General features: G+C 38.3%; 1 protein-coding gene across 1 annotated transcript in view; it reads right to left on the bottom strand.

Moving 5' to 3' along the window:
* LOC308661761 (neuronal acetylcholine receptor subunit alpha-7-like) overlaps window positions 1–12866 on the bottom strand; it is a gene marked incomplete at both ends in the record, with an annotated part of 107083 nt that overhangs the window by 69985 nt on the left and 24232 nt on the right. Inside the window, one exon of the mRNA XM_081316936.1 lies at window positions 5063–5202. Coding sequence (XP_081173062.1) covers window positions 5063–5202 — 140 coding nt within the window. The remainder of the gene's footprint in view (window positions 1–5062; window positions 5203–12866) is intronic.

The raw sequence follows: 12866 nt of genomic DNA, 5'->3' as shown, positions 1-12866 counted from the left end.
TCAGATTTGTCCCACTCCTGCCCAGGCCCCCACAGGCACCCTTGACGCGAAGAATGTAGAGCTGGCCATGCCCACCCAGTAGGCCACACGCACTCCAGCCATGCCCACCCAGTAGGCTGCACCCACCCTGGCCACATCCACCTGGCCCCCCGAGGGCAACCGCAATGCTGTTGCGGCCCTCAATGAAATTGAGTTTAACACCCCTGGCCTAAAGGAAAGCAAAATGCAATTTGCAGGAACAATATTCTACAAAGGTCCCCCATCAGCACTGGATGATTTCCCACGCTATAAAAATATTTCCTACAAATATACATTTTATGGCCCAGCATTTTTTGTTTATATTAACAATAAAAAGGAGCTCTTTAGGATTTTACTCCACTAATCATTGCTGACTATATGGGGCAGTGGTCATCTCCTTTTCAAGTCCATTGAGCCAGCAGTGTTCAAAGATATTTCTGCAGTCATGTGACCAGCATGACATCACGGAATACGGTTCCCTTCCAACTGAAGTGGTACCTATTTATCTACTCTTATTTGCATCCTTTTAAACTGCTAGGTGACACAAGGACAGGAGCTCACCTTGTCGAGTGGCTTTCCGGTCTTGAACCTGGGTTGCTGGCTTTCCACCTGACAAGCCCAGTGTCTTAACAACTGAGATACTGCACCACCCCATTACTAATAACAATAGTAATAAAACAAAAATGTATGACTATTGCATTATTTCAGAAGTAATCAATAATCTGTAATTATTAGTGAAGGTATCTAATAGTACAGTGGATCAAAATAAGAATAGTTCTCATTTTATAATCCTTTCTCACTGCCTATTTTTGCTAATTACATTGTTTATTAACTTTACATAGCCATCCCATTTACAGCTAAGCAATCTAAACAATTGGAAAGGAAGCAATGCACACCACCTACAATTATAGCTTTGCAGAAACCTATGGGAACAGCATCTGATGAATCATTTATAAGGAACACATGCCTCATAATTTATCTCAATATACAAGACGCTTCTGCCTAAAATTGTAAAATTGTTCATAATTAATCAACAAATTACTTGTGAAACATCAGAGATACCTGCTCATTTCAGAGTCACAGTCAGCATTCCAAAGCAATAAAGCCATGGGTTGACGTTCTGGGAAACATCTTGAGGTCCCTTTGGTCCTCAATTACAATTAGACAGAAGCCCAGTTAAGAGATAAAATTCAGGCGGATAACCATTTGCAATGGAAATCACTTAATCAGATCAACTACTTTCAAAAAGGGTATTAGGAGCTGATGAGTGTTCATCGAGATCTAATATGCATAGTGGTTAAAAAGGATTTCTGATCTTCACAGACCCCTTCAAGATGAGTGTTTCTCTTTCAAATGAGGTGACTTGTACAACTCATCTCGGTACCAATCCACACTGTTGGGTTCCATAATAAATACAGAACAGAGATAAGGATAAATATCTTTTTCTAGATGATCTCATTTGTCATACTATTGACTAACATTGTGGTATCCAATGAGGAAGACACAATGATTCTTTAAATATGACCAGCTTGCTTCTTGTATTGTCAGACAATTTGCTATCATTCTTTCTAGCAATGAGACAGACTTATAGTTAATTTAAAGTCACCTTTAAAGCCCTTCATGGCTTGGGACCAGGTTATCTCTCACTTGCCTAGAGTGGAGAGGCAAGAAATGTTGCATGCTCCATCCCCTAAAGAGGTACATCGGGCAGGACCCAGAAGAACGCCCTTTTACATAGTGGCTGCCTCCCTATGGAACATCATCCCTGCAGAAATTAGACTAGCCCCCATTTTGACACTATTCTGTAAGGCCCTGAAAACTTGGTTTTGCCAACGAGCCTGGGGAACTCAGAGTGGGATGGAGCCCATAAAGTGACTCATTTGACTGAGTTGTCACCAGAGGGAGGGGGTTATGGTTTTTTGTTTTTTAATTTTTATACTGGGTTTTTACCCTTTATAAGTTTGTAAAGATGCACACTCAGGATCCAAGTCCAAATCAAACGATGTTCAACAAGCTGTTTTTATACCACAAAAACCATATATACAAATCAGAATTTCTTGACATCTCATTACTTGTTCCTGATTCATTGAAGACATGCACAGTTTAGGCTGGTATGTGGGATGTACTTAATTAGCTAAGCTCTCCACTTCTGGGTGTGTTTTTTAACATGCTAACAACGAACTTTTCTCGCCTCCACACCTTTGCCTGGACATTCATGAGCACAGCTTAAGCTAAATGCCACATTATCTTTCCTTATTCCTTGCAAAATTCTTCAGCACATTATAAAGCTGCCATCTGCCAGACAGATTAACATTTCCTATAACTGAAGTGTTTGTGGTTAGCCTCTTTAGCTTCTTCTGATGAGTGTCAAAGTAAGTGCTAGCTAACTGCTGATTCTAACAATGGCTATATCAAGCAAAAGCATAGACAAAGTGATTAAGATGGAGTAGTTTAGTTGAAGCTAATTCATGCCTCGCTTGCAAAAGCTCCTTAACAAGTTGCTAATAAGTTAATAGGCCAGGCCCTCAGGCTCTCAACTCCACACAGACATGTCATTAAATCAACAAAATGAAGCTTAACTCTAAAAGCCTCAAAATCCATTGTAATCATTCTGCCTCACAGGGCTTTTTTTCTCATGGAACGCTCAGAACGGAGTTCCGGCACCTTTTTTGGATGGAACCTTGTAGGGTAGGCAAGGCGGTTTGTATGACATGTGTGAGTTCCGGCACCTTTTTCTTTTACAAAAAAAGCACTGCTGCCTCACCTGCAAAAATAACCACATTGTAAGAGGTGAACAGTATGCTGCCTATCAGGAGAGGTCCTTTAAGCTCTGAGGCTTTTCCTTATTCTTGAACCATTTTAGAGGTGCGCAGACCACGAGGCCTATTAGGGACATGCAAAAACATCTATTAAAATGCAGGACACCACATTTCAAGCGTGAAACAGCTGTTTTAAGTGCAAAAAGAAGGTATCTTCCAAGCTTGAACCACTTCCAAATACTTGAGGTTTAAACTGAAACATTTTACATACTGTGACCCTCCATATTCCTTTTATTTTTTTTTCCAAAAAGATGGAGTCAGGAAGCAGAATTGCCACAAACTCACTGATATGCTTTCAATAGTGATGAGTAAATTGGTAAAATCAGCCAGCAAAATTATCCAGGATAGATAGATTTTTAGTGGAAGCATCAACATACAAGCAAATATTTCCAAGCATGCTCATAAATTCCCTTATGAATATAGGGAAAAAAATTATAATGCTCCATGTTGGATTGCAACTTCCATCACCCCAGATTGCCTTAGCATGGGTGAGAGTGATGGGTCCAACAATAACTGAAAGTAACAATTGTCCAGCAATATTTGGAAACAAGAAATTCATTGTTCCTGTTTCATAATCAAAGAAAAACATGAAAAAATATTAATCTTATTATACATGACTGCCATCACAGAAAATAATGACATGGAAACAATCTTGAACACTTTTAGCTCTCAATGAGATTTTCCTTTTCCACTATTAAGGAAAAAAAGACATTATTTGCCATTCTTTAAATTTACTACAATAGTATAAATGATACAAATTTGCTGTGGAATATCTGTTCTTGAAAAAGGGCTGTCTCAATGTCCTGATACACATTTATTCAGATCAACCAATATTGGAATAATATTATATTGCAATCTTATTATTAAATTACAAGTTAGTTAGTTTAATGTTTGTTCAAGATATGATAGGATAATGTAAAATAAAATAAATATACATAAAACTAAACCCTGCTGAAGATAATATAAGCTTCTGGAAATCTTATTTCACTAATTTAGAGTTTTCTGAAAGTGTGATCAAACATGCAAGCATAGGAAATTTAACATAAATTGTAATTTACAGTTTCAAAAGATCATTGCCAAAATCCCTCACTGGAAATAAATAAGCAAATGCAACAGCATGGGATAAGAAGATATGCTCTTGTGAACGGATAGTTAGCTAAAGAACAGGAAATAGAAAATAGGAACAGATGAACAATTTTACCCAGGAAAGACATGAAAATGTTGTCCTTCTGTATGACCGGTTTTAATCTGTCTATAAATTATCAGGAATGACTAATAAGCTGGGTACACTTGCTGGTAATACCAAATCTTTCAAGGTATTAAAATAAGAAGGGATTTTGTAGAGTCTAGATCTCTCCAAAGTAGGCAAATGGGGTTCAGAATGACAAATGCTCTATGCAATGCTGGTCCAAAAAATATACATCAAAATTCACATATATTATACTTTAATGGGATCCGAACTAGCAGCAATTAATCAGGGAAAGGATCTTGAAGTCATCATGGATAGCTCAATGAAAATTCAATCCTTATGTGTGGCCACTATAAAAAGATAACTCCCATGCTACAATCATTAATAATAAAAATGGCAATTAAAACAACCAATATCATGTTGTAGAAATCAATGGTGCCACTTTAGTTGAAATACTGTGTTCATTCTTGGCTACCACGCTTCAAACATTGTATTGTACACTTGGAAAAGCAGCAAAAATGTGCAACCAAAATTATGTGGAAGCTAGAATAGATACTGCATGAAAAAAGACTAGTTTTTTAGCTTTAGTCTTAAAGCAGATAAAGGGAGAGTTGATAAAGATATAAAAATGTATGCCCAGAACGGGAAATGTAGCTAGAGAGTCCTTCACTTTCTTTCATAATATTAGAACTCAATCACTGCAACTAAATAGAGATTCCAAGTGGATAAAAGAAAGCAATCCTTTACAGAACAGATAGTTACATGGGAGAATTTGCTATCATCAGATATGATAACAGCTTCCAGTTTGGATGCTTTTAAAAGCAGAACCAGACAAATTTATCAAAGATTGGGCTATCAATCACGATTATCTTGATCGCTCTTTTGGATTTTTGGTTTCACAGTTGCCATGCCTTGAAAATAGAGCGGACTGGACTGCTCTGTCAAATTCTTATATTTTTATGTACATGATTGGTTTAAAATGTGTGATATTTATCATTGGTTCGGGAAAAAGGGAACTGGATTATAGATAACTTACCACATCAATTATCTGCAGCAATGAAAGCTGAAGTTCTACTACCAGAGGTTGTGAGTCATTCACAACAGGCCGTTCCAATCGATTATAATTTTTCAGTAGTTCTCGATACAGCCGTCTTTGGTTTTCACCTTGCTGGGAGACTAGAAAAAGAAGAAAAAGATCTGCTTTAGGCAATTATTCTCTCTCTTTTTAAGATTCTCCTTTTTCATTATATTAGAAATTTGATTGCCTGAGTTGCTTTCTTCTGCTGAAAGTCTCCAGATCAGTGGTATGTTCCTGTACAAAATACCTCTGATTCAATATCTAGGATCTCAAGACAAGACTTGAAGACTGTTCACTGTGGAGAACAGCTGCCATTCATTGAGCTAAATGGAACAATATTCTGACTTATGTTGTTAACTTCTTATACACTAACCTGGTCTCCTTAGGTCGGTTGGTGGGGTAGAAAATTAATAAGCAATTAATTTTTATTCTTTTAAAAAATCATCTAAACATTCCTATCTTAATCCTTGAAAACCCCTCTCTATTTGTGATGATTCTAGATTAAAACTAAAAAAAAGTTATACAACCTAAAATAATTTCTATTTTCCCTAGACGTTCATTAGCTTAAACCACACAATGCATACTCTGCTAGAGGAAAGACCTACATGGAACTTTTTTTGCTCCTGAACAAATAAAGATATAATTTTATTAATGTCCAATATAATTTAACAATTGCAAATTAATGACGAATTTTCTGTTAAGCTGTATTTTAATAAAAACTTTTTTCCTGGGAATGAAAAATAAGGCTAATGTTCTTCCCATTAGCGTAGCTTGCATCAATTTGGATTCCTTTGGTATCTCTTGCTATAACTCACAGAAGATGTCATTAATTCACTCTCATGAGAGAAATAACTATTATTCTACCTATCATTTTTAGCATAACAAATAGACTTTGTATCCATATGTTTGTAGGCAGTTTTTTTAAAAAAATATGCAAATGTTTATGCAAGCAAATCTCCTGGGTTCCTAGCAAATCACCCAAGCAGCTGTGAGTGTTATGCATGGTTGGTTTATCTAATAAAGCTCTATGTCGTTTCCTTTGTGTTTGCCCCAGGACAAAAATAAATGTAGAAATAATCATAACAAAAGTCCACATAAAAGTAGTGAGGAAGCTATTGTAAAATCAGAAATGTAAAGATATAATGCACACATGCTCACATACAGATGCCTATCAGCAGCTATGGCAGAGAAAGAAATTAAATCCATACTATGTAGTCCATAGGCAAAAAGTTAAGACAAAACAGCTCCAATAGGTAGCAGATTTCATTCAGTTGCAAGTAATCCTCGCTTAACATCCATTGTTCAGTGACCATTTGAAGTTGTGACAGTACTGAACAAAGGGACTTATGATCGGTCTTTGTAGTTCTAACTACTGCAGCACCTCCACAGTTACATGAAGAAAATTCAGGACCACCTGGGACCACCCACATTTATGACTTCCTTTTGGCTGCCCTCCCACCCACTGCTGTTAGCTGCCCTGCTGCCCGGTCCTACTCATCAGCGCCACACTCACACCATTACTGTACCAGCCAAGGCCTTTTTTCATGTCATCTCCTTTCTCACTGGTGCATTCAGGCCTTCTCTTGCCCCCGTTCTCCCCCCCCCCCGCCGCCTTCACAAAAGAAGCCCAGCACGTGAAAGAAGATCCTGGCTGTACCAGTGAAAAAGAAGCCTGGCATGTAAAAGAAGAGCTAAGCTATGCCAGCGCAAAATGGTGTTTAAGGCCCTACATAGCATGGGTCCGGAGTACCTTAGGGAACACCTGCTGCCGGCATCTACTTCCCTCCGCCCTGTGCGTTCCCACAGAGAGGGCCTCCTCAGGGTGCCACCGATCAGAGAATGTCGATTGGTGGCCCCCAGGGGGAGGTCCTTCTCTGTGGGCGCCCCGGAGCTATGGAATCGGTTACCGGTTGAGCTCCGGATGGCGCCCGACCTTCGCTCCTTCCGTCGCGATCTAAAGACATTCTTATTTGAACAAGCCGGCCTGGCCTGATGGGGGATGGGTGGGGTTTCTTATTGTTATTTTAATATTTGTATTTACTGTTTTTAGTGGGCATATATTTAATTCCTTTTTAACTTTTGTATTTTTGTATTTTTTATATATTTGCCCTGTTCACCGCCCTGAGTCCTCCGGGAGAAGGGCGGTATATAAATAAAATTATTATTATTATTATTATTATTATTATTATTATTATTATTATTATTATTATTATTATTATTATTATTATTATTATTATTATTATTATTATTATTAAAAAGAAGGACCCTTCCAGCCAGGTCATTGTGCACTGGTACAGTTGGAGCCTTCTTTCACATGCCAAGCCCTGGATAGGGCATGACCGGAGACCCTGACTGGCATGTGAAGAAAGGTCCTGGCTAGCGCATAAACAGAGGCCATACTGGCACACAAGAGAAGTCCCAGCACAAGAGAAGTCCCCGCTGCACCAACATGAAAGAAGGTGGTATAAAAAGAAGACATGGCCAGGACAATATACCATGTGATGCAGCAGCAACTGACCAGGGCTGAGTGGTGGAGGCAGCTGGTGGCAGTGAGCAGGCATGTGGCCAAAAGGGCAGGGGTACAGGGAGATGGGGAGGGGAGTTCAAGAGGAGGCAGCCCCTTACCTTATTGAGGCCTAGGGCTGAAATGGACCAAGCTGGGTATGGCTTGAACTGGGATGGATCCTCACCAAATGACTGGTAGGATTTGGTTAATAACAGCAATGGTCATTGGCAGGATTGCTGTCGCTAAGCAATATGATCACATGAATGCACTTTATAACTGCATTGCCTAGGGACAGATCCTCTATGCCGAATTACCATTGTTAACTGAGGACTACCTATAGGAACAAATGAATAAATAAATGACCTGAAATCTGGGCCACTTCTGCAAAAGAATTATCAAGGCTTGAAAGAAATATTCCATGATTTTCATTAGTTCAAATGCTTAATGTTTTATTTTTTTAAGAAAAAATCATGTGAAATAAGGAATAATTATTGGAAAACTGCCTATTTCTTCCACATAAATATGCATAGTATCACAACGTCATAACACAACAATCCACATGCAGAAACTGTTCTCTGATACTTTTCCCTGAAGTAGCCCCATTCATTCCTACTTGATACCCCAATGAATAAGTTATGAACCATGGCAAGTTACAAGCCAAAGTAGGCTTACTAAAATGCAGGGCATGTTATTCTTTTGGCAGATTCAGGTAGCTGCAAGGTATCCAGCTTACTTGATGCATTTTGCAGTTCCAAGAATGTAAAACTTACTACTGCCGTATGTCACTTATTCCCCACAGATATAAATATGTCCCATCTGCTCTTCTTTGCTATAGTGAGCATTGTGACATTTGTCTACAGCTGCAAGAGTGTGATAAATATCCTTAGATCTAAAGATTTTTTTAACTATACTGTAAACAAAAAGGGCAAAGTATGAATAAATTATGGGTACCATTTCTCCATATCTCTCCATAGGGTTTTGCTTTGTATTTTAATATTTTTCATCTTGAATTAGAGCTGACTTTCATCTGGATTACGCAGAGTAGGTGGTCTCTTTTGAACTGAGCTAAATTCCTGATGGCTTTAAAAGATGGATTCCATGTTGTTTTCTTGGCAGCAGATGGAAGCACTGTGTCATTAACTTTTTCTAGGATGATTTTCAACTTCCCCTGTGAATCTGCCCTACAGTTGTGTTATTCTCCCATCCAAATACATGCCAAACCCAGCCATGCTTAGCTTCTGAGACCAACTGAGGTTTAATCAATCTATTTTCATCCAAACCTGTCACTTGGTTTACTCTAGACTTCAGATCTCAGAATTAGTTAGTTGGGGGGGGGCATCCAAATTGAATAAATGAATGAATGAATATTTTTATAATGAGAAACACAAATAGCCTACTGTATCACATAACATCAAAATGTTATCATAGGGCACCTGAGATGGGTGAGATGGATGTTGTCCTCAATTGCCACTGTATAAATACCCATAATTATTCTTGACTGTTTTTTTTAGTTTTTAACATAATTAGTCATCCAACAAGACACTGTTGTGAGATTTTAAAGTGAATAAATAAATGGTGATAGGAAAACTGACCCAGCTGAGTTCATTTAAATACTTTAAGAAAGGACAATAATGAGGATTTTTTAAAACAATTAAATGTCTGTCTCTCATAAAGAATGTTAGATGTATACTCACCAAATCCATACAAATTTCCTATCTCTTACACACATATCTATATATTTTTTCTATCTCACATATATGTACTTGTTCTGTTTTCTCTCCCTCTTCCCACATAAAATATATGAAATTTTCAGGTTTACAGTATTATCATCCTGTCCCCTTAGAGTGTGTGTGTGTGTGTGTGTGTGTGTGTGTGTGAGAGAGAGAGAGAGAGAGAGAGAGAGAGAGAGAGAGAGAGAGAGAGAGAGAGAGAGAGAGAGAGAGAGAATTTGCATAGGCAGCTGCCAAAAGAAGGGGGGAAATGTTGGAAGCTTCCCTTAGGACTGTTCCTTGTTTAATCCACTTCCTGCCTGCCCCAATCATTCTGACTCACTACAGGTAAACTCTATCAATCCCAGCAGACTAAAAAACAGACACCTTGCAAAATCTAAGCTATTTTTATTAGAAAAGCTGCAGAATCTTGCAAGTCAGAATGTGCTTCTTTTTCTTCCTGTTTTACCTTCATGAGATTGCGGGGGAGTGCGCTTTCTAAGGCCTTTCCCCAAATTATTTTCTTGGCCTGGGCTCACGTTCCATTTATTTTGGTAACAGATCTTCCTTGGGTCCATCAAGGCCATCTATCCACTGCAGGCTCCTTGTAAGGCCAGTCAAATCAGTTGGTGCTGCTTATATTCTTATTGCTTCCACATCTCAGCCACCAAACATTAGAGCTACCACTTTTGGACTGGTAAAGTTTGGGCATTCATTAAGTGGATGCAAAATGTTAATGCTTTTTAAAAGCATTAACATTTTGCTGTCATATATGGTTCTCTGGAGTTTAGTGGTCCAGTTATGGTAGTCCTATAGGAGAGTGAGAGAGCAGACCAAGAAGGCAAACAATGTGTGTCTACTAGAGTGTGAAGACGAACGCAGGGAGAAGCTGTGAAAAGATATGGCATAATTCCAGACATCTGGCTGCTGTATTTGACATTGTCAATGAGGACAAGTGCAGAAGTAATATACAAAAAAGTAACTTAGAAGAAAAACACAAATACGTAAATTATATACTAAGGGTAGAAATATTAAGGGAATATACTCATTCTACCAGTCCTGAGGCTGATGTTTAATTCCCATTAAATAGTTGTGGTTTAAATGGAAATGTACATAGAAACCACTTTCTGATGCAGAATCAATTATTTCATTATCAATTATTTTTTCACATAAGGAATTCAATTTACCTTTCATGAAGACTTTCAATATACAATGAAGAGATAACCTAGCCAAGGCAAAACTTGAAATATATTTAAAATTCTTAAGACATGAGATGTGTAACAGTTTAGCTGGCATGTTTTGTTTTCTTTGTTTTGTTTTGAATAACCTAAATGCTGAGAGCTGCAATTTAATGTAAAGGCTGAAAAACTCCTGTTCAATCCCGAATGTTTCTTCACAAATTACAGAATACCTTGAAGAAATAAAACAATTATTATTCTGACTCTGACTGTTGTTTAATGATTTATTTCCTTCCTGAGACCCCTGTGCCTGGCCTGTATAAGTGGATACTATCACTGTTAACAGCCTTTGCCAGATAGCAGAACTCATGAAATTACCTTTTAATCATCCAGAAGGACCTTTATTTGCATGCAGAGAAAATTACAGCAGACAAGGTGTGGTAGATGATGAAATGGACGGTATTTCAAGGTCAAAAGACAGTAATGTCCTACCGTCCGCATGTATGGTGGGAAGAGAAAAGAACAGAGGAAGAAGGAGGAAGAAGTACATCACAAATGGGAGGGGTTTAAGGAGAAGGAGGAAGTACATCACAAATGGGAAGGGTTGGCTGAACAAATTAACATAATGTTGTAGTTCCCTAAATTTACATAATGTTGTAGTTCCCCAAACAACCACATGGTGGCAGCACAATATGCACTGTATAGTGCCTTATGGCTGATGTAACAGCACAATTATCTAGGCTACAACCCTACATATACTTACAGAAAATAAGATGGATGTTGTAAGACTGAACTGAGCTATAGTTCACAGAAGCTGATGTTGGAAAATATGCTACCAAAATCCTGATTATTTGCACTAGAAATTAGGATCTGTTTTTTTTCTCCTGCAGCCTGATTTTTCTCAAAGTCAACCTTAACAAGAAAGAAAGGGGAAAACAGAGTACCGTACATTGTAATTATGTCTGCTACTCACACACCTACCTTGTAATTTACAAGCTAGCATTTTTGAATATGTGTACATTTTTCCAGGATGTAATTCCTTGGATGTTTCCTGAAAGCTAACAACTAAGTGCATAGGTGAGTGTGAATTTGTGTGTGTGTGGAGAGAGAGAGAGAGAGAGAGAGAGAGAGAGAGAGAGAGAGAGAGAGAGAGAGAGAGAGAGAGAATTATATAACAGGTTTGAAAATATTTTTTAATTTAATTATTATTTACATTTATTATTGTTGCCTAATCCAGAAGACTCTGGGTGGCTTATAATATTTATTTATTATTAAACAAATTTATATAGCCTCTCATCTCATGAACAAGTGACTCTGGATGGCTATATAAATTATTTGAATAAATAAATTACTGTATATGGGCTAGATCAGGGGTAGGCAACCTCGGCTCTTTTATGACTCATGGAGTTCAACTCCCAGAATTCCTGAGCCAGCCAAGCTGGCTCAGGAAATCTGGGAGTTGAACTCCATGAGTCATAAAAGAGCCGAGGTTGCCTACCCCTGGGCTAGATCCTCCTAAGTCCAAGTGGGAGATCCCACAGAGGGTCATGGAGAATAAGAAAGGTAAGATCCTTTGGGACTTCCAGATCCAAACAGATAGGCAAGTATGAGCCAATCAGCCAGACATTGTGGTAATAGACAAGGATCAGAAGATAGCAGTAGTGATAGATGTAGTGGTGTCAAATTAAAGCAACATCAGGAAGAAGGAGTATCAGATGCTGGAGAAGTACCAAGGCTGAGGGAGGATGTGGAAAGTAAGAGTCAAAGTGATACGAGTGACGGTAGGACCACTTGGGGCTCGGACACCTAATCTGAAAGAGGGGCTCCAACAGACCCCAAGAACATCAGAGCTCTCTGTCCAAAAGAGTGCAGTGCCAGGAACAACTAACCAGAACCTTCGACTCCTAGATCTCTGGTAGAGAACTCAGTATTGAGGAAGATGGATGGATGGATGGATGGACGGACGGACAGACAGATGAAGATAGATAGATAGATAGATAGATAGATAGATAGATAGATAGATAGATAGATAGATAGATAGATAGATAATAAGAGATGTATCGGTGAGGGAGTTGGGCAGTTCAAAAATGTGAAAAAATGAAAATAGGATTCTTAGTACAGTTACAGATCTACTCATGTTCTAGTCATAAAGTAAAGTAAAGGCAAAATTAAGATTTTTAAGGGGTCTTAAAAAATTTCTTGCTCCCAGTTTCTTGCTGATATTAATAAGTAGCCCAGGGAGGTTAAAGAAAACTACAAAATGGATGACTGAAATAAAAGCTAAGATCATCTTCATCATCATCACCATCAATGAATTCAGTACAAAGGCTGCTGCCTATTTATCTGACCCATTATCATCCTCAGTCAAG

The sequence above is a fragment of the Vipera berus genome (genome assembly GCF_964194415.1).
Source record: "Vipera berus genome assembly, chromosome: 2".
Classification (NCBI taxonomy): domain Eukaryota; kingdom Metazoa; phylum Chordata; class Lepidosauria; order Squamata; family Viperidae; genus Vipera; species Vipera berus.
Note: the sequence above shows the minus strand (reverse complement) of the source record. Positions and strands in the feature narration are given on the sequence as shown.